Source organism: Heterocephalus glaber, unplaced genomic scaffold (genome assembly GCF_053883595.1).
Source record: "Heterocephalus glaber isolate CG9 unplaced genomic scaffold, H.glaber_assembly_v1.0 deba00001497, whole genome shotgun sequence".
NCBI classification, from domain to species: Eukaryota; Metazoa; Chordata; class Mammalia; order Rodentia; family Bathyergidae; genus Heterocephalus; species Heterocephalus glaber.
This window is the reverse complement of record NW_028258320.1, coordinates 62,167,621-62,188,181: the sequence shown is the minus strand read 5'-3', so window position 1 is coordinate 62,188,181 and position 20,561 is coordinate 62,167,621. Positions and strand designations below refer to the sequence as shown.

At 34.8% G+C, this 20,561-nt stretch overlaps 1 protein-coding gene and 1 long non-coding RNA gene across 6 annotated transcripts in view; one reads left to right on the top strand and one right to left on the bottom strand.

Annotated features, from left to right (window-relative positions):
* LOC110347814 (uncharacterized) overlaps nt 1-20,561 on the bottom strand; it is a 139,050-nt gene that overhangs the window by 43,805 nt on the left and 74,684 nt on the right. The gene's annotated exons all lie outside the window — the stretch shown is intronic.
* Nucleotides 1-20,561, top strand: part of Plekha1 (pleckstrin homology domain containing A1) — a 66,115-nt gene that overhangs the window by 2,224 nt on the left and 43,330 nt on the right. For all 5 annotated transcript variants that reach the window (XM_004838783.4, XM_004838782.4, XM_004838785.4 and 2 more), the window contains exons 2-4: nt 13,279-13,439; nt 16,332-16,388; nt 19,364-19,409. In XM_004838783.4, the coding sequence (XP_004838840.1) occupies nt 13,299-13,439; nt 16,332-16,388; nt 19,364-19,409 (244 nt within the window). In that variant the 5' untranslated portion in view covers nt 13,279-13,298. The remainder of the gene's footprint in view (nt 1-13,278; nt 13,440-16,331; nt 16,389-19,363; nt 19,410-20,561) is intronic.

The window sequence follows — 20,561 nt, the reverse complement described above, 5'->3', positions numbered from 1 at the left end:
GTTTTTCTTATAGTTGCACTACATATGCCAGTTATTTTCACTGTATAGTTTGTAACTCAGAATGAAATCTTCAGAGTAATTTATTAGCATAATTTAAGTCAGACTTTGACATTGACATATTGTTTGATATTATTCTTACTCTTGTGTAGGTAACTCTCTACCATGTAAGAATAAGGAAGATAGTTCTCTGAATAGAATTAATAATTATTCAGATGTGACAGTGGTTACACTCTGTCTTTGTTAGAAAATTTCAAGTATATGGCAGTAACTCCCGTTCCCCCATTTGATTCCAATGCACAGTTACTTTTTCACATTCTTAAATAGTTTACTTTTGGTAATACTGAAACTTAAATTTTTTTTTTTTTGGTACTGGGGATCGAACTCGGGACCTTGTGCTTTCGAGGCAGACGGTGGAACCACTGAGTTAAATCCCCAGCCCTAAAACTTAATTTTAAATTTAAAGATTTATTGCATTTCAGATCCACCAAGATACAGTAAAATAGATTCAGTAGGAGATAAATATGAAAATATAGTTTTAGGTTTTTTTAACCATCTGTGAGCATACAGCATTTGAAAATTTATTGACATAGCATCTAAAAATATTTTATGGGGCAGAAACTTTCAGTAGCTTTAGATATTTAACTATAATGCTTAATTGCATATATATGATGTTTTATGTAAAAATGAAACTCCCTATTGATATTTACTATAGGATTAGGATTGTTACATTTAAAGAGTACTTTAAATCATTTAACCCTAAGTAATATTTTTTCCTTGTAGGTACCTGTGATAAAGAATGTGTGAATTTGTTATTCCTACAAGATAGTTAAGCGAACGTTTGCTGCTGTTTTTACTAAGCATTTTGGATAGTTTCATAGCTTTGGTTCAGTAAGTAGTGTTTTGGGGATTTTATGTCAAGCTTTCTTTGAACTGGAAGTTTTGTTGACTATAAAAGGAAATTAGAGTCATTTAGGATTTTAAAAAATTGTTTTAAAGTAAAATACTATTTCTAAATGAAACTCTTATCAGACTTGTCAGTCTGATAGCTTTATTCTTCAAAAGGCCCCTTTAGGCAGCCCAGCCTTTGAAGAATTTTTTAGTTCTAGATTCTGGATTCAATTTAACCTCTTGAAGAGAAGTAATCTCAGAGGGCTTCTAATGTGGCTTCTGACCCCGTACAGTAAATCCCCCCTGAGAATTTCCATGTAGGTGTTCCCCCCCATTTCTAAAGGCAGTAATGCAGTTTCATATGTCGTCAGGTTATTGACCAGTTAAAGCTTGGTAAGAACAAACAAAACAGTTTAAATTTTCATCATTCACTGCTTTTAACTATTCTTTTTTTTAGTATCAGGCATCAAACTCAGGACCTTACGGTTGAGAGGCAGGCGCAGCACCACTGAGCTAAATCCCAGCCCTTAACTATTCTTTCTAGCATCTTCCTCTCCCTTCCTTCCTCCTGCCTCGTGGCATCATGGGTAAATGATAGCTTTTCTATCATTTATAGCTATTAAAATCTCCAGTCTATTCCAGTTTAAACCATCAGTTTCACATTCCGTGTAGAACTTCATTTCTCCCTTATCACAGTGCTGGCCACTTACTGCCTAGAGCATTTAGGGTCAGAAAGGATTGTGGTATGATCTTAGGATACCTCTTTGATTTCCCTCTTTGGGAACCTACTTGTACAGAGACTAGTGAGAAGAAAAACAGAAAAAGGCAAGTATTTCTTATTTGGTTTTTCTAAAGTCATCTCTTCACAGTGGTAGACCATTAATGTCCACTGATAGACTATGAGACTGGCATTTTTGGTGAGATCTTTCAGGGAGATGCCCTACTTCATAATTACTGTATATGAAATTTGTGCTGCTAAACCAAACTAACTACACTTGCCTGCCTGTTTCTGTGAATGAATGGGGATGAGTTGGGGTGAGGACTTTTTAACAAGACTACTTGAGTCCAGTTACTTCTGCAGTTTCCACTCAACCTACTGGAAAATCATTTCCTTCTAATGTCAGGTAGTGGCACGCAGGCTGCTTACATCTACCCCTTTCTGTCTTGCCACTTCTCATAATTCTGTTTGTCTTCTTGCTCACATAGTTGGTCTACTGTATAGCCAGATATTGGACTGGAGAGTGAGATGCCAATTTCCCCTTTTCTAGGCAGTTAAGATCTTGGAGCCCTTCCCACTTTTTTGTATGCCTCTTTCCTTTCCCCCATTCTCCCTGAAAACTTGGAAGACTTGTAATTCTTTCCCCCTTCTGTCAACTGCTTCTATAGAGGGTAAGGATGGTAAGGTGATGGTTAGGGTGCCAGAGCACTGAGGTGCGTGTGTGGGGCAGGGAGGAAAGGAAGCCATGCCTGACTTTGTAGATTAATTCTTACACAATCTGCCCATGTATCTTCAGATTCAGCCAACCACAGAGTGAAAATATTTGAAAATAAAATTCATCTGTATTGAACATAAACAGGCTTTCTTTTTCTTGTCATTATATGGTGAACAACTAATTACATAGCAGTTGTGTTGTATTATAAGTTATCTAAAGATACTTTACAGTATAGAGAGGACGTGTAAAGGTTATGTATTAACTGTGCCATTTTATATAAGGGACTTGAACATCAACACATTTTGGTATCTGTGTGGGTCCTAGAACCATTCCCATTTGAGCCCAGCCTGGGTAATTTAGCTTCTTAGGGAAACCCTGTCTCAAAATAGAAAACAAACAGGATTGGGAATATAACTCAGTATGAAGGCCTTGAGTTCGGTTCCTACTCTGGCCCTTTTTTCTTTCCATCATGTAAACAAACCAATTAAATCTGCTAAATGGTTTCTTTTCTGATGAGGAAAAGGCAACTTTGTGTCTGGAAACTTCAATATTAATATTTGATGCAATAATTATGGGTTATACTTCATTCTGCAAATAGTTTTTGAGTGCCTTGCATGTGCCAACTGTTTTAGGCATTGGAGAAAACATAGTTAATACTATAAAACAATTCCCTGCTCTCAGGCATCCTACATTCCAGGGTGGGAAAACAAACAAGAAACACATAATACTGAACGGTATCATTTATTCTATATTGATAAATGCTAAAGAGAAGAATGAAGCAAGGAAGGGAGAGGGGAAATAGTGGGCCAGTTTGGAGAATATGCAATTTTAGATAAGATCTTAGAGAAGGCTTCACTAAAGAAAGTGACTTTTGAGTTAAAAGGCCCTGAATAGGGAGCTTGTCTGGTGGGTCCAAGTGGCCAGATGAGTGAATGAAGAGTCTCAGGGTTGGGATGGGTTGAGCAGGGAGGTGAGGCCTATAGGCCTCTGTGAGGGCTTTGGTTTTTACTTTGACTGGGATGGGATCCTATTGAAATAATGGTTCTCAACCTTGGTTGAACATTGGAATTATCTGGGGAGCTTTAAAAAAAGTACTGATGTCTGGATCCCATCCGAGAGTTTCTGCTTTAATTAGTCTGACAGGGAGCATCAGGCAATTCTAGGCACCAGGATTTTCAAACACTTCCAGATAATTTTAATAAGCAGCTAAGGTTGATATCCACTGCAGAGCAAGCATCAACTCCCCTTGTTTGAATCCTGTCTCTGCCACTTCCTAACCAGATGACTTGGGTAAGTGCTTTAGTTTTCTCATCTATAAAAGTGTTGTTATAAGGATTAAACTATAAGGATTAGAACAGGTCTGGGCAGGTAGTAATATATGTGTTTATTGAGTAAACACTTGAATATATATTTTAATGAGATCACTCTTGACTGTCATCTTAAGAACAGATTGAAGTGGGGCAAGGGCTGAAACAATGAGGTCCTTGTAGTAATCAAGGTGGGAGATAATGGTCACTTGGACAAGAATGATAGCAAGTGATGGGAAGTGGTGAGATGCTAGATATACAGTATTTTGAAGATAGAGACAACAGAATTTGTTGATGGACTGGACATGGAATGAGATAGAAAGAAGACTTCATTAAGTGTGACTCCAAGATATTTTGCCTGAAGAAGGGATAAAGCGAGTAACGGTTTTCTGAGATGGAGAAGACAGAGAATCAGGATTCTGCACGGAGTATCTGGAGCTCAGTTCTATGAGTTTGAGGTGAATGTTGGGTAAGTAAATAGATCAGTGGTACACTCAAATGCAGAGCTCAGCAGAGAATTCAGGGCTAGAGATAGCAATTTGGAATTTTCACTCTAGTCCCAAGAGAATGAGTGTGAGTGAGCTTACCAAGAGACCAAGTACATAAAAAAGAGATTCACGGATTACTCTCTGAGACACTGCAACATTCAGAGGTATGGGAGGTGAAATGTTCCTCAGGGTTTCTCGTGTTTTCTAGGATGAAAGATAATTATAGTTATTTCATTTTTTAAAGAAAGCAGCCTGTTTGAGATTCAGTTCACACCATATAATCTGATCTACTCGTTTAAAGTGTACAATTCACTGATTTTTAGTGTATTCATAGTTGTGCAGCCATCACCACAATCAACTTTAGAATTTTTTTTTTTATTACTTAGATGAAACCTGTATCTTCCTAAGGCAGCTATTCATTTCCTTCCTATCCCTCCATTCCTGGGGGCCACTAATCTACTTTTTATCTTTATGCATTTGCCCATTCTGGATATTTCATATCAGTGGAATCATATAAAGCATGGTCTGCTGAGAGAGAATTGGTATCTCTTAGGACCTAGAAGTTTCTAAATCATTTGGTAATAGTGAAGCTATGAGATCTCTCCATTGGAGAGATACACTTTTCTCTTTGTAATTAGTAAGAAAACTGTGGGCTGATATTTTCAGACTGTATGATAATTCTGTTCCCTAGGAACATTTCATCTGGTGGTTTTAGTGTTCATTGCAGATGCTTGCTTAAATTTGTAATTATGTTGGGATTGCAAAGTGGTGATATTCTGTTATTATCATATTTTCAAAGACATGAGTTAATAGTATTTTGAATTCATGGTGTGGTTTTCTTTTTGTGTCTGTATTTCTTTCCTCTTGCTGTGACAATCTTAGTTCCTAATAACAAATAAATGTTTAATAATTTTAGTCAGTATTGTCCTATTTACATCATCCTATAATGTTTATAAATCCTATCATGTTCATAAAATAGTTTTAGATTATAATACCAAGTAGGAGTGCTGGATCAGAGAATAAATGCATCTGTTATTTTGTTAAATAGTGTCAGATTCACCTCCATAGAGTTTTACTGTTTTGCATTCTCATCAGCAATGTAAGAGAATTCTTATTTTCTTGCATTATAGAGTATTGTCAAGCTCTTGAAGTTTTACCTGTCTGGTAGATGAGCAATGGTGTCTTTGTATGGTATAGATATTTAAAAACTTTTCTGTAATGGGGAATTGTGAACATCCACAGAAGTAGAAAGTATTGTAATTAAACTCATGCACCACCCATCATTTAGCTTCAGCAACTCAACCCAGGCCTGCCTTTTCCAGTCATTCTCACCATCAAATTATTTTGAAACAAATCCTAGATAATTTTATCTATTAGTAAATATTTCCACAATACCAGTGTCACAGCATAATATTTATTTCTTTCCTTAGTATCAGGCAATAGTTTTCCCATTTTCTTAAATATGTCAGGTCTCCCTCCCTGCTCCCCGCCCCCCACCCCAGTACTGGGGATCGAACCTAGGAGTGCTCTACTATTGAGCTATATCCCAGCCTTTTTTCTTTTTTAATAGACCTTATATAAAGTCCACATGTTGTGGTTGGTCCAAATGTCTTTTAAAGTTCTTTTTAGCTTGTAGATTTCTTTCTAGTTCCTTTTCCCCTATTGCTTTTTTAATTTAATTTTGAAGAAATTAGTTCTAAGAAATTTCTATTTTAAGAAATTTTTTACTGTATAGATTTTGCCATTTGAATTTCTGTTCTTCCATTGTCTTCTATATTTCATATAAATTAGTAGTTGCAGCTAGTGTTGGTCAGACTCAGGTTTGTGTGTGTGTGTGTGTATCTGTGTGTTTGTGTTTTTCGTCTCAAAGTATTTATAGATGGTATCATATCTTCTGCCAGGAAGCACATGGAATCTGAATTCTTTTTGTGATATCAGTGGTGATGCCTATACAGTATTTCATTGGAGTTTTTGGCTTTCTTTTATGAATGATGTTGAACAACTCTTCATGTTTTATTCTTAAGTTCTTTTATTGGTATATTTTAGGTATACAATACGTTTACATTTATCATTGAGTTGTTTTTACCTGTACATGATGTATCTTGATTCTTAATTTTTTTTTTTACTACCTGTGCACCCATCTCTTCATGTTTAAACACCATTCTTACCTTTTTCTGTAAAATGTCTGTCATATCATTTACTCATTTCTCTATTAAACTTTTGATACATCTTTCTTGAGTTTTTTGGTAAGCTCTTTAAGTGTTGGCGAGATTAGCATTTTGTGATTTAAGTTGGAAATAGTTTCTATTGGCTTTGACTTTGCCTGTCAGGTTTTTGCCGTGCAAAGGCTTCTTAAAAAATTATTTGAAGTTACATATTGCTACTTGACATTAATTCACTTTTTAAAGTTAGATAAAATAAACTATTTAAAATGTATAATTTTGAATTTCAACCATGTCTACTGTCAATTTAGTAATAGAGCATTTCCATACCTGTGGAAAGCATCCTCATGCTCTTCTAGCTCATCCTGCTTTACATGCCCAACTCCAAAATATCTGAGAATTTATTTGTTCCACATCTTTGACAGTGTTTTTATTACCGGATTTTTTGTTTGTTTTAACCATTCTGGTAGGTATGTTATTATATCTCTTGGTTTTAAAAATTTGAAATAGTTTTCTGGCTAATGATGAGCGTGTGTGTGTGTGTGTGTGTGTGTGTGTGTGTGTGTACGTGCGCTTATGTCCCATTTGTGCATCTTGTTTGTTGACTGATCTTTTCAAGTGTTTTTCCCCCATTTTCCTATTCGGTTGCTTGTCTTATTGCATTGTACGCAATAATTACCCGTTTGTTCTTGGATATGTTGTCTGATAGTTGTAGGTGTACTGAATATTGAATGTCTTCTATTTTGTGGCTTCTTTCTTTCTGTCTGTTTCTTAGTGGTATCTTTTGAGGAACAGAAGTTTTAAATTTTGATGAAATTCTGTATGTCATTTTTATGATTCAGACTTTTTATGTATTATCTAAGAAATCAGTGTCTTTCCCAACCATCATAAATATTTTCTCTTATATTTTCTCCTAGCAGCTTTATAGTTTTGGCTTTTACATTGTCTGTGATCCATTTAGAGTTAATTTTTCCCTACTTAGATAGTCAAATATTTTAGCACCATTTGTTGAAAAGAATGTGCATTTTCTATGGAAGTGCCTTGGGATCTTTGTTGCAGATCTGTTGGCAATATATATACAGATCAGTTTCTAGATAATGTTTTGCTCTGTTGGTTTATACTTATCTTTCATCAGTTCTACAATGTTTTAATTAGTGTTATTTTACTGTCAGTCTTGAAAGCAAGTAATGTAAGCCTTCCTCCTCTGTTCTTTGGGAAACAGATTTGGCTTTTGATGGTCATTTGAAATTCAGAATATATGATATATTACCTTGTCAGTTTTTTGTTGTTTTTTTTTTTGTACCGGGGATCAAACTCAGGACCTTGCACTTGTAAGGCAGGCGGCAGAACCACTGAGCTAAATCCCCAGCCCTACCCTGTCAGTTTTTAAAAACTATATTACTGGAATTTTGATTGGATTTAGTTGAACCCATTAATCAATTTGGGGAGAAACAATTTTAATTTAGTTTTAAAATTCCAATTTCTAAATTCATTTTTATTCTTCTTAATTTTTAATTAATTTGGAGCATTCCAGTTCATAAAATTGTATAACTCTTCATTTATTTTGGTCTTTAAATTTCTGCGGGCAAAGCCGGGTGTGGTGACACATACCTGTAATCCCACCACTCTGAGAGGCTGAGGCAAGAGGATTACAAGTTTGAGCCCAGCCTCCACAACTCAGTGCCTTAGTGAGAACCTGTTTGAGAAGTAAAAAATAAAAAAAGGGTGTGGATGTAGCACAGTGTGAAGCCCCTATAATCAATCAGTACTGTATTGAAAAAAAAATTCTGTATGTATTTTGTAATTGTCAATGTTGAGGCCCTGCATATCTTTTGTTATATTTATTTCTATATATTTTATATTCCTGATGCTATTCTAAATAGAATTTTTTTTGAAGCGGGGTCTTGCAGTGGTGCCCAGGCTGGTTTTTCAAACTTGTGGGCTCAAGTGATCCTGCTTCAGCCTCCTGAGTAGCTGGGACAAGATGTGTGTACTCCCACACTTAGCTTAAGTAGAACTTTTACAATTATAATTGTAATTGTTTGTAAAGATATAATTGGCTTTTGTATCTTGAGACCTTTATAAATTGACTTATTCTTCCCAAATTCACTTATTTTAATAGTTTTATAAATTCACCAGGGCAGTTTTATTTTTTTCTGATCTTTATCCCAATTTTTTCATTGGTTTATTGGCAGTGGCTGGTACAGTCTGGAATAGAAGTGGTAAATCAGGGATCTTTTCCTACTAATTTTAGAGAGATACAGTTTACTTTTTCGTTACTAAGTATTATGAAACTGTGTTATCATAGGAGCCCTTTTTGGGGGGGGGCGGTACCGGGGATCAAACTCAGGTCCTTGCGCTTGCGCAGCAGGCGGCAAAACCACTGAGCTAAATCCTGGCCCAGGAACCCTTTATTAGATTGTTTTTTTCTAGTCCTCATTTGCTGAGATTTTTATCATGTTTGTCAGTGCTTTTTCTGTATATGTTGGGACAATCATATATTTTCCCCCCTATCTTTTGCTAATATTTAGAATTACAGTAATTTTTCAAATATTAAACCAATTTTGTGTTCCTGGGATAAATCTTAATCATGATACACTACCATTTTTTTTATCTATAGCTGGATGTTATTTGCTAATATTCTGTTAAGAACTTTCAGTGTTAATGAGGGGTACTAATTTCTTGTAGTATCTTTGTTAGATTTTAGTATTCAAATAATACTTATCACATTAAATATCTTAGAAACTGTTCTTTCCTCTTATATAATGGAAAATTGGTAGTATTCACATATGAAATGTTCTGGGATTGAACTTTTTTGTGGAGGGAATGTATTAGTGATGAGTTCAACTGTAGGGCAATTCAGATTTTCATCTTGTGTTTTTTTAAAGTTTTGTTTTTTGAAGAATTTGTTTCCTCTCAGTTGTCAAGTTTATTTACATAAAGTTGTTATAATATTCTTATTGTCCATTAAGTATCTGTAGGGTGTACAGTGATAACTTCTATGTAGTTACTAGTATTGGTTTTTGTTGTTGTTGTTTGTTACAGAGGATTGAACTCTGGACCTTCACACTGAGCTACAGCCCCAGCCCATTCATTAATTCCTTTATTTAAAGACAGAGTCTCACTGAGTCACTGAGTTGTCTAGTCTGTGGTCAGACTTGTGATCCTTCTGCCTCAGTCTCCCAGAGTGGTGGAATTTCAGGAGTAGCTTCTTGTTTTCTTTCACTTGGCCCACATAACTATAGACTTACTGATTTAACTGTTAAAGATCCAGCTTTTGATTTTAATTAACTTTCTTTATTATTTGTTTTCTATTTCATTTATTTCTTTTCTAATATTTATTATTTACTTTCTGTTTTGGTAAACTTTAACTTTTTGTAACCTACCAAAGTGGAGCTTTACACTTGATCTTATCCAAAACACCAAGAAGTGATAAGTGGAGCTTTAGGGCTGTTGATTTTAGACCTTTTTATTTCTAAATAAGAGCATTGTAAAGGTATAAATTTCCCTCTAAATGCTTCTTTAACTGCATCCCACAAGTTTTGACTTTTTTATTTTCATTCAGTTAGATTTTTAAATTTCTCTTTCTTCTTTCACTCATGAATTACCTACAAGTATGTTGTTTTAATTTTCAAATGCTATCCAGGTTATAATTGCATCTGCAGTCTTAAAAACCAACAGAAATCCAGAAGACTGTATTAAACAAAATTCCCTAATGCTTTTTATAAGTTCATTGTCTCTGATCTGAGCATCTAAAATCTGAAATCCAAAATTTTTGTGTGTCATGTTGGTACTTTAAAAGTTTCAGATCTTGGAGTATTACAGATTGCAGAATTTAATTAGGGGTGCTTGGCCAGTAAAATCTCTATAAATTTCAAAATTCTAAAAACTCTAAACCCTGAAACACTTCTGGACTCAAGCATATTGGATAAAGGGTGTGTTTGTGTGTGTGTGTGTGTGTGTGTGTGTGTGAATGAGGGTTTTTTGTGATTTAAAAGAACAAGTTATTATTCTTCACTCTTCTGTGAGTTGACTGGATTCATCTGGCAGTTCCTTCCTGGGGTCTCTCATGCAGTTGTAGTCACATGAGAGCTGGGACTAAGTCTTCTGAAGCTTAACTAGGATGATGGTTAAGACCACAGCCTCTTCATCAATCATTCTTCATTTCTGTGTGCTCCCTGGCCCTGGCAGCCATCAGTCTCCTTTCTGTTTCATCTATTACAGATCTTTCATATAGACAGAGTTATTCAGTATTTGGCTGTTTATTGCTGTCTTCTTTCACTGAGCATTATGTTTTAGAGGTTCATCCAGATGGTGATATGAGTCTGTACTTCTTCCCTATGTCTAAATAGCATTATATTGTGTATACATGTATCTTTTTTTTTTTTAATCCATTTACCTGTTGATGGATGTTTGGGTTGTTTTCATCTTTTGGCCATTATAAATTGTGTTAACATCAACTCTTCACATACAAATGTTTGAGTACCTGTTTTCAATTCTGAGTGTGTATATGGAGTGGAATTGTTAGATCATATGGTTATTCTATGTTTAACTTTTGAAGAACTCCAACTGCCAAACTGTTTTATACAGCTGTTGTACCATTTTATATTTGTGCTAGTAATGTAGGACAGTTCCAATTTCTCCATGTCCTTGCCAACACTTGTTATTTTTCTCTCTTAATTATAGCCATTCTAATGGGTGTAAAGAGGTATCTTACTGTAGGTTTTTTTTTTCTTGGTACTGGGGATCGAACTCAGGACCTTGCACTTGCAAGGCAGGCGGCGGCACCACTGAGCTAAATCCCCAGCCCTCTTACTGCAGTTTTTGACTTGCATGTTCCTACTGACTAATGATATTGAGCATCTTTTTATGTTTTTGTTGGCCATTTGTATATCTTTTTTTTTTTACCAGGGATCAAACTTGGGACCTTGTGCTTGCAAGGCAGGAGGTGGAACCACTGAGCTAAATCCCTGGCCCCATTTGTATTTCTTCTTTACAGACATGTCTCAAAACCTTTGCCCATTTTAAAATTTTCATTGTTAGGTTGCAAGAATTACTTATATATTCTGGATATTAGACCTTCATTAGATATATACTTTAGGGTTTCCTTTTGGTTTTTGTTTGTTTCTTTTTACTTTCTTAGTGTTCTTTGATGCATGAAACCATTTAGTTTTGACAAAGTCCAATTTGTCTTATTTTTTCTCTTGTTCATGCTTTTGGTGTTATATCTAGGAATGTGTTATTAAATCCAAGGGTAAGAAGTTTTACCCTTATATTTTCTCCTAAAAGTTTTATAGTTTAATTTCTTACATTTAGATTGTTCATCCATTTTGAATTCATTTTAGTATGTGGTGTTAAATAAGGGTCTACCTTCATTGTTTACATGTGGTTATTCAGTTATATCAGCACCATTTATTGAAGAGACAGTATTTCTCCCGTTGAATGATGTTATCACTCATGTTGTTAATCAGTTGGCTGCAGACGTAATGGTTATTTCTGGGCACTTCATTCTATTTCATTTGTCTGTGTCTGTCCTCGTGGCAGTACCATACAAGTTAGTTTTTACCTGTAGTATCTGGTTGTGTAGAGTATTAATTTTTCAAGCTTCAATTGCACTTTAGCCTTTTAAACTTTAAGTACCAGATTTATAACATATACACAAATTTAATGGATAATTTCATTTAAAATTTTTATTTTTTACAATTTCTTTGACTACATTCAGAATTGTCATATAGATACACACTATATCAAAGTGCACTGTGATTGAATTTTCATTGTGAATTAAATTTACCTTCAGCCTTTCAATGAACGAATTGTATTAATTCATCTTGCCAAAAGATGTGCTGTTGGGTATAGAATTACCAGAACAGGAATAGTTGTCTGAAGATTTGGACTGGGTCACAGGGGAAGAATCATAAATCTATAGTTCCTAAATCAAAAATTATTGAAAACACTGCTTTTACCGAGGTCATGATTTGTAACTTTAATCAGTATAACTAAAGTTTAAATATTTTAGAACCAGGAGCTGGGGATGTAGCTCAGTGGCGCCTTGCCTGCCTGGTCATGAGTTCAATTTCCAGTACCAGAAAAAAAAATTTTAGAGCCAGAATATGATAGGCCTTTTGTCTGTTGTAATCTGTAACTCCTCTCTCCCTGTTCCTCTTTTTTTTAATGTATTAATTTATTTGCTGAAGAAACTTACTGTTTTTTTTTCCCCTATGTTCTGGATTTCCTGTAAATCGGTAGTTGGATATAGGGGATCTAGTAACTTGATCAGATATAGATAAAAACATTTTTGTGTTCCCTTCATAGGTATTATCTGAATGTTGTTCATCAGAAGGTAGACAGTACCTGCCTCTCTCTCTCTCTTTTTTCTTTTTTCTTTTTTTTTTTTGGTACTGGGGATCAAACTCAGGACCTTGCACCTACGAACGAGGCAGGCAGCAGGCGGCAGGCGGCAGAACCACTGAGCTAAATCCCTGGCCCTCTTTTTTTGTTTTGTTACCTACATTTATTCTGATTCAATTTGATTTTAACAATTCAAAGGATTTTCAGAGAGACAGGATGGTTTAGAGCTTAAGATAACATTCTACACTCCAGGAATCTGGGTTCCAGTTTTGATTTTTTTCCTACTCATTCTGTAATCTGGGAAAGTCACTTCCTGTGTAATGTTAAAAAATTCCCTATCTGTAAAATGGAGATGATGATGCCTACTCATAGAGTTGTTTTGACAGTTAAATGAGATAATGCAATGGAAAAGAACTTTGTGAACCGTTGCCTTTAGTAAGCATTCATAGTAAATTTAATTTCTAAAGTTATTTTTGCTCATGCTTTGGATGTTGGTGTGGGTTCATATTGGCAGGCTTCATCTAACATTGGAAAGTGGGATTCTTGTTGAACAGATTACACCCTAGCACAAATTAAATCTTTAAGTCTCCTAAAAAATGCTTTTCGTTTTCCTAGGAGCTTACTGTTTGTTTTTGTTTGTTTGTTTTTAAAGTGTAATGTTCAAGCCCAGAAATGCCTTATGTGGATCGTCAGAATCGCATTTGTGGTTTTCTAGATATTGAAGAAAATGAAAACAGTGGGAAATTTCTTCGACGGTACTTCATACTGGATACCAGAGAAGATAGTTTTGTGTGGTACATGGATAATCCACAGGTTTGTCAAATCCAAAGATTACCTTTTAAAAGTATATAAAAGTTTGATTTATTGAAATATTTGACATATAAGTTTTTGGATTTGCCTTCCTAAGCAGTGAATAATTAGATTTATTTCTGCTGGTTCCACTTTCTCTACCTTGTACCCCTGTCTTGTTTGAATTTTAGAAGATGAAACTCAAGTTTATTTGATAGGGCCGGGGATTTAGCTCAGTGGGTCTGCCGCCTGCCTTGCAAGCACAAGGTGCTGAGTTTGATCCCAGGTACAAAAAAAAAAAATTAAGTTCATTTGATAAAAATTTATGCATGTATATATATTTTCTCCTCTTTGGATAGAAGTGCTATCTCTGATATATTATTTGAGTAATTACTTTGTATGAGTTTTTTTTTCTAGAAACTGTCTACTATCACTGTCTTTGCAGAGCTTGACAGCCTGTTTTGCACCCTTATCTATGGGCATGGGCGTAACCACCTTTCTTGGGAGGTAGCCACCTGGCTGTGTAGCCACATGATGATTAATTTTATTTACTTGGCCAGAGTCAGTGGGAGAAACAACATGTCAGCAGAAATCTAAGTTCACATTTATTTTAAAAAAATAGACAGATAGAGATTCTCCTTTTTATGGCCCTGTGTCTTTGTCTGGGACAGGATCTCCTTAAAAACTCCCTTTTCCCAAGGTAGAAACTGAACCTTGACTACCTGTAATCACTGTTTACCGGATTTCAGCTCTTTGTTCTCGTCTAGAGCCATGGCACTTTGGTCTTTGTAAACTCCCAGATTGGTCCTCTCTTCATGAGGGCTGCATAACTTGTTATATGGTTTCTCCTGAATTTTACTTAAAACTTCTTGAATATGTTTCTATCGTTATGCATTATAGATTCTTCTTATAACTTTTTTCAGAACTTCTCACTTAGCAGATCTAAACATTGATAAGTATAAAACTGAATGTATTTGTCACTTTGAATGAAACCTAAACTTTGAATTCAGAGGGAAGGGTATAGTTACAGCTAACAGAGGGAGTTGACATCTTCATGGAAGTGGTAACATTTGAAATTGACTAGAGGGTTGAATAGGATTTTGATCGAGAAGCTTGCAAGTGAGTACTCCAGTGCTCGAAGAATACTGTGGGCAAAGAAAAATCAAGGCAAGAGAGCCTGAGGCATGTCTGGACAATATTTCGCTTTGGTAGCAAGGGTATCTGTTAAGTTACACTCAGCTAGGTCTTATTTGCATGAACTTTTGGGGGGCTTGAGTGCTGAAAGTCAAACCTTAAGCTTCATGCATGCTGAGCATGGGCTTTACTACTGAGCTACATCCCAAGCTTCTCACATGAACTTTTTAAAAGCTGTATGTCCATTTTAAGGATTGCATTGGTTTTTCTGAACACAGTACAAAATTTTAAATTTTAAATCTTTTTTCAATTCTTACTAATTTTATCTTCTCTTTCCGATTTATGAGAATCTTTTAAAATCCTAATTTAACCAATTGTTTTAGAATTTAACCATTAATTTCAACTTTGTGTCACTTTTTTCCTCTTTGTGGTACTTATAATTGAACTCAGGGACTTGCGTGGTAGGTAAATGCTCTGCCACTGAGCTATGTCCTCTGCCTTTTAAAAAAATTTTTGTTTTGAGACAGAGTCTCACTAATTTCCCTAGATTGAGCTTGAATTTATAGTACTTCTACCTCAGCCTACTGAGTAGTAGGGTTATAGACATGTATCACCATGCCCAGTTTTGGTCACTTTTAAATGAAATGATCAAATATAGCTGTTCATGGAAACGTCAGTAAAACATGTTGCTAGAATTATTGTATTAGATTAAACTATGTGAAATTATTAATTTAAAGCCATTTTATTTTATTTTTATTTATTTATTTTTTTGGGTACCAGGAAACGAACTCAGGGCCTCGTGCTTGCCAGGCAGGTGCTACGCCATTGAGCTACATTCCTGGCCCTTAAAGTCATTTTTAAATTACTGAAAAAATGGCAGTTCCTGGGGGTTCAGTTTTGTTGCTCATGTCAAAGTGCAATAGTATGGTTATACTGATCACAATAACCCTGGTAAAGAAAGAAAATTAGTCTGATTCACCTGTCCTTAGGAAGCCACTTCCTCTTTTCACTGCTTTTTTTTTTCCGCACTAAGTTTAAAAATCTATTCAAGTGTCCTGTGGGGGATCAGTTTGGGGCTTTCTGTGTTTTTTTTTGAGGAGGTCGGTAATGGTGAAGAATTAAGTAGCCACACTAGGAAATGAATTTGAAGAGACTTGAAAATGTATTTGAACTGGGCTTGGTGCTGCATGCTTGTAAGCCCAGCATTAGTATTACAAATACTAAACCATTTAAATGAGGGAAAAATCCAATACATTTTTTTAAGAGATATATTTGAAGAAGACATTTTAATAGAACAAAGTTATATATATATATTTAAAAGACTACATATAGTGTTTTAAAATTTCTTATAATTGTATTTGTTTTATTCTTCGTAGTATTTTTCCCATTGCTTTCAGAAACAAAATTTGATTTTGTGTGTGGCTCTTTATGATCATGAAAAAGAATATTAATTTAGCTATAATGATAAGAGTAGCCTTTTAATCATAGAATGCATTATGATTGAACAGAATCAGCATTGTTATCTAAGCTGTCATGGTCTCAGACTTAGTAAATACTGAAACTGAAAATATTGATGAGTAAAATGTGATATTAAGAAATTCAGGGCTGGGGATTTAGCTCAGTGGTTCTGGTGCCTGCCTCGCAAGCGCAAGGACCTGAGTTCAATCCCTGGTACCAAAAAAAAAAAAAGAAATTCAATTTCTTGCCATTTTTAGTATATGTAAAACATGTTATAAAATGAATTCATAGTGTCAAATATAATTATGTATTAATTTGTTTCAGAACCTGCCTTCTGGATCATCACGTGTTGGAGCTATTAAACTTACCTACATTTCAAAGGTAGCTATTATACATTGTCTTTTACTTGTGAATTAAAATCCCCTCCTCCCCCAATGGAAGTGTGAACAGAAGCAGCCCCTAGCAGCTTCCTGTATCATTTAAGGATGCTCAGGTTCACATCATCCTGAAAACTACGGTTATGAAGTTCCTTAAATTGATAAAATTGGGAAGAATATGAATTTAACTTACAGGATGTGGCAAGTTGCAAAAGCTAATATTAATTTTTATGGTCAGGTCATGAACATTAGAAAGGGAGGAACAAGTTTATAGTTAGGGTGTATCTTAAGAGGGTCTGGAGATTTTTCTAAGTCTGTATTACATTTATTTAGACTTTTTGTAACTATTAAATCCCATTGCTTTTGACATGTGTTTTTCTTTATATCTGAAGGAAAATGTGGACCATCTTCATGTCCTCTTTACTTTGCATCTGCTAGTTTCTGTTTTCTTAGTGTTTTTCTGTATTTATAGTAGTATTTCTCATTTTCAAAAATTCAGATTTTATATTGGTCAGATACTTTTCTGTTTTTCTTCTGTTAGTGTTTTGGACAGTAATATAGTGCTAGCATTGTATTTTCTGTTTGCTTTATTTTACATAAAAGCCATGAAAATGCATTGATGCTTTAAAACATGAGATGCAAAAGTGGAAACACAGTGCTGTTAGATAACGTGCACTGTTATGCATATGCTGCATTCCATCGGCAAAGATGGATCACTACAACAGAATACTAATTTACAAATTCCTCTATTTAAAAGACACATTTTTTTTTTTCCCGGTACTGGGAATCAAACTCAAGACCTTGTACTTGTGAGACAGGCGCCAGCACCACTGAGCTAAATCCCCGGCCCAAAAGACAAATGTTTTTATAAATGAAAACTTTGTTATCAGAATTATTGTTAATTCATTCTCTGATAAAAAATGTATGTATAAGCTATTGAACAGTAAAGAGTACATATTTAAAATGAAATATTTTCTTGGCCGGGGATTTAGCTCAGTGGTTCCAGCACCTGCCTCATAAGCGCAAGGTCCCGAGTTTGATCCCGAGTACCAAAAAAAAAAAATATATATATATATGTATTTTTTTTTTCTGTTAAAATTATATTACATATATTTGTAAAATACAAATATTGATATGTCATGTTCCTGTAAATTAAGACATTTAAAAAATTCAGGGTAGCTTGCAGCCTCAATTTTATAGAGATTATTAGTAGAAAAGATAGAATTCCATTGTAAAATAAACTTTAGATTTCTAGTTTACTTGATTACCTATGGTACATGTATAATGTAGTGAAAATATACCACTAAATATATTTATGTTTTTGCTAAGCATTTTTTACTCCAACAAAGTGGTGTAGAAGTACTATTTTTTTAGACTAGGCAGTTGAGAGTGAGATTACCCATCTCCCCATGTCTTTTCAATTGTTTATTGCCTAATCTTTTTAAAAATTGGAACTTTTTCTGAAAGTATTAACTCAGTGGAGAAGGCAGAGAGACTGCCCAGCTACTTTCCCTCTTCCACTACTTCCCTTTTAAAATACTGTACAGCCTCTTCTCTATGCAGTGCTGTTATCTTCCATCTCTGCCCTACAGCATACTGGAGTTTGAGTTGTACAGTTTGTACTCTACTTTAGACATGCTAGGTTTTTTTGTGGTTTTTTTTGACAGAATTTATTCCTAGGACAAGCTTCAGTGTGACTCAGCTGTGCATTTGTAGTTAGGATCGGTTGAAAACCCCAGATTTAGAATTCCTTTTGGAGGTACAAAACAGACACCACAATTATGAGTTATATCACTGGGCAACAACATAGCTATAGTCATGAATGGGTTTCTGAGAGCTTATTTAAAGAGATGGGAGAAACCAGATGTGGCTAATTGCTTCACCTTTTGAAATGAATCTTGTGCTGCATTTAATGAAGTGATCCATGGCGTAGTCTTCTGTATAAGAGGGAATTAAGTACCATGTTGATTAATACCTTCTGGATTTTTCAACTTTGATATTCAGTCTCCCCTTTGCCCACGACTGTTTTTACTTGTAGTTCACAGCTAATTAAGAAATATGCAATTTGAGAACAATTCATCATTTCTGTAGTCATTGAGTGCATTTTGAAGATTATATTAAATAAAAATACTTATATGTGTGACATAACACCTGCTGGTTTACTTTGAACTTCTCACATTTCCTTTGGAGAAAAAAGTTTGTTCAAAGAAAACATGAAAGTATCATTTGTCTTAACTATATTAATATTGGGACCCAGATCCTAGATGTAGTTTGCTGGTTTCTGGCCTTTTTTTTTTTTAGTTGCTTTTAACACATTCATGACAGGACCATAATTCATGTCTCACCACTGGGTGGCTCTGATTTCAATTTGATCCTCCTGGCTTGAACCACTGGCAGTACATGCATGACTTTTTGATTTTTTGATATTTTTGTACTGGGAATCGAACTCAGGACTTTGAGCTTGCGAGGCATGCATGACTATTTGAAAAAATGGGTACTGCCGTGGCTTTGAAAAAAGCCAAACATGTTATGAGGTTTTGTGCATTCTGCACAAATCAGCTGCCTTTATGTAGATGTTTTAAAGAAATTCATGAATATAAATAAATTTCTTTTAATTTAATGAAATTTGTTAATTTTAAGTTAGTATGAATAGTATTAATATATTTAGGCAGTAATTATTCAAATCAAACAACTAACTAGATTTGGTCCACTTACTGTATAGACTTTATTAATTTTAGTAGTAAAAAGACTGATAAAAGTGATTAGATCTCTTTGTATCAGGAGTGGTACAAGCTACCCAGTGGGAGTCATGCATATACCACCAGTGGTTCAAGCCAGCAAGAACGTTTTAAAGTTTAATTTCCCAGTGATTATGTGTGTGATCATTGAAAAATCATGCACATGGACATTTATACAGTATTTAAGTTTGGTTATAGTAGTGTATGAAGAATTGAGCAGTTCATTTCTTTTTCTTGGTAGGTTAGCGATGCAACTAAGCTAAGGCCAAAAGCTGAGTTCTGTTTTGGTAAGTAGCTGTATTTTATGTAGTTATTATTTTTTCTTTTGAACAGATTTGCTTTATTATTCACTGTTGGCTTTTCTTTTTCATTCTCAACCCTGAATATAGATACTTCCCAAGAATTAGTCCTTTAGTCTTGGCTCTTATTTGTTTTCCTATCAAAATTGAATTTGCCACTATTAAATGTTCCAGATTGGTAATTTCATCCTGCCTCTTCATTAGCTTTGTGGCATAATACTTCTTGGTGTCATCCAGACGTAATTTACAGATTTGCCCTTACTGATGAGTCCTAAAACCGGGTTCCTTCTGATTTTCATATTGCAGTTGTTACTTTTAATAAATTCTAAAATGCTATTATATGATTATTTTTTGTGCCATTGAGAAAGAAAAAAGTAATTGTAAAAGATTACCCTTGTGATAGTTATTTTAAACTAGACTGATATAATTACATCATATTAGAAAAACACTGTGTAGAAAACAAAGTATAACTTAGGATTTGCAACCACCGTCCAGATGAGGAAATAAAATGTTTTCCACATCTGCAATTCCAGAGGCTCTTTCCTGTGTCCCATCCTAATCGCAGCACACCCGAGTGTTGAGTTCCATTCACTCTACACTCTTCTCTGCATACCTCTGCACATGTAGTCCTCTCACCTTTTCTCCCAAGTGGTAAAGCATGAATTACAGCTCAAGAGTCTCCTCATTGTGGCTCCCCTGACTCAAGCTTCTTCATTAGGGTGGGAAGCTCTTTCTTGGTGCTTCTTAAATAGATTGTACTCATCTTTACCTACTAACCATGATAAATATATTCATAACCTGATATTGTATCTGTCTGTGAAACAGCCAGCCTGTGAGATCCTTAAGGGTAGCAACTATTTATTAACTTCATTGTCCCAATGTAAGCACAGTACCTGGCATATACTAGGCATTCACTAAGTATTTGTTCATTAAGATAATACCTGTTCTATTCCTGCCTCCAAACTGTAAATTTCTCATTCCTCACAAGCTGAAGACCAAATCCTTTTCATTATTTATGTTTAGTATAGAATAATACATGGTTTAAAAATACCTGAACTCTCACTGGAGGTGATTAATTTTAATATGATTAAAGTAAATTTTTAACTGGACATGTTCTAGTGGCCGTGATTGAGCAATGAT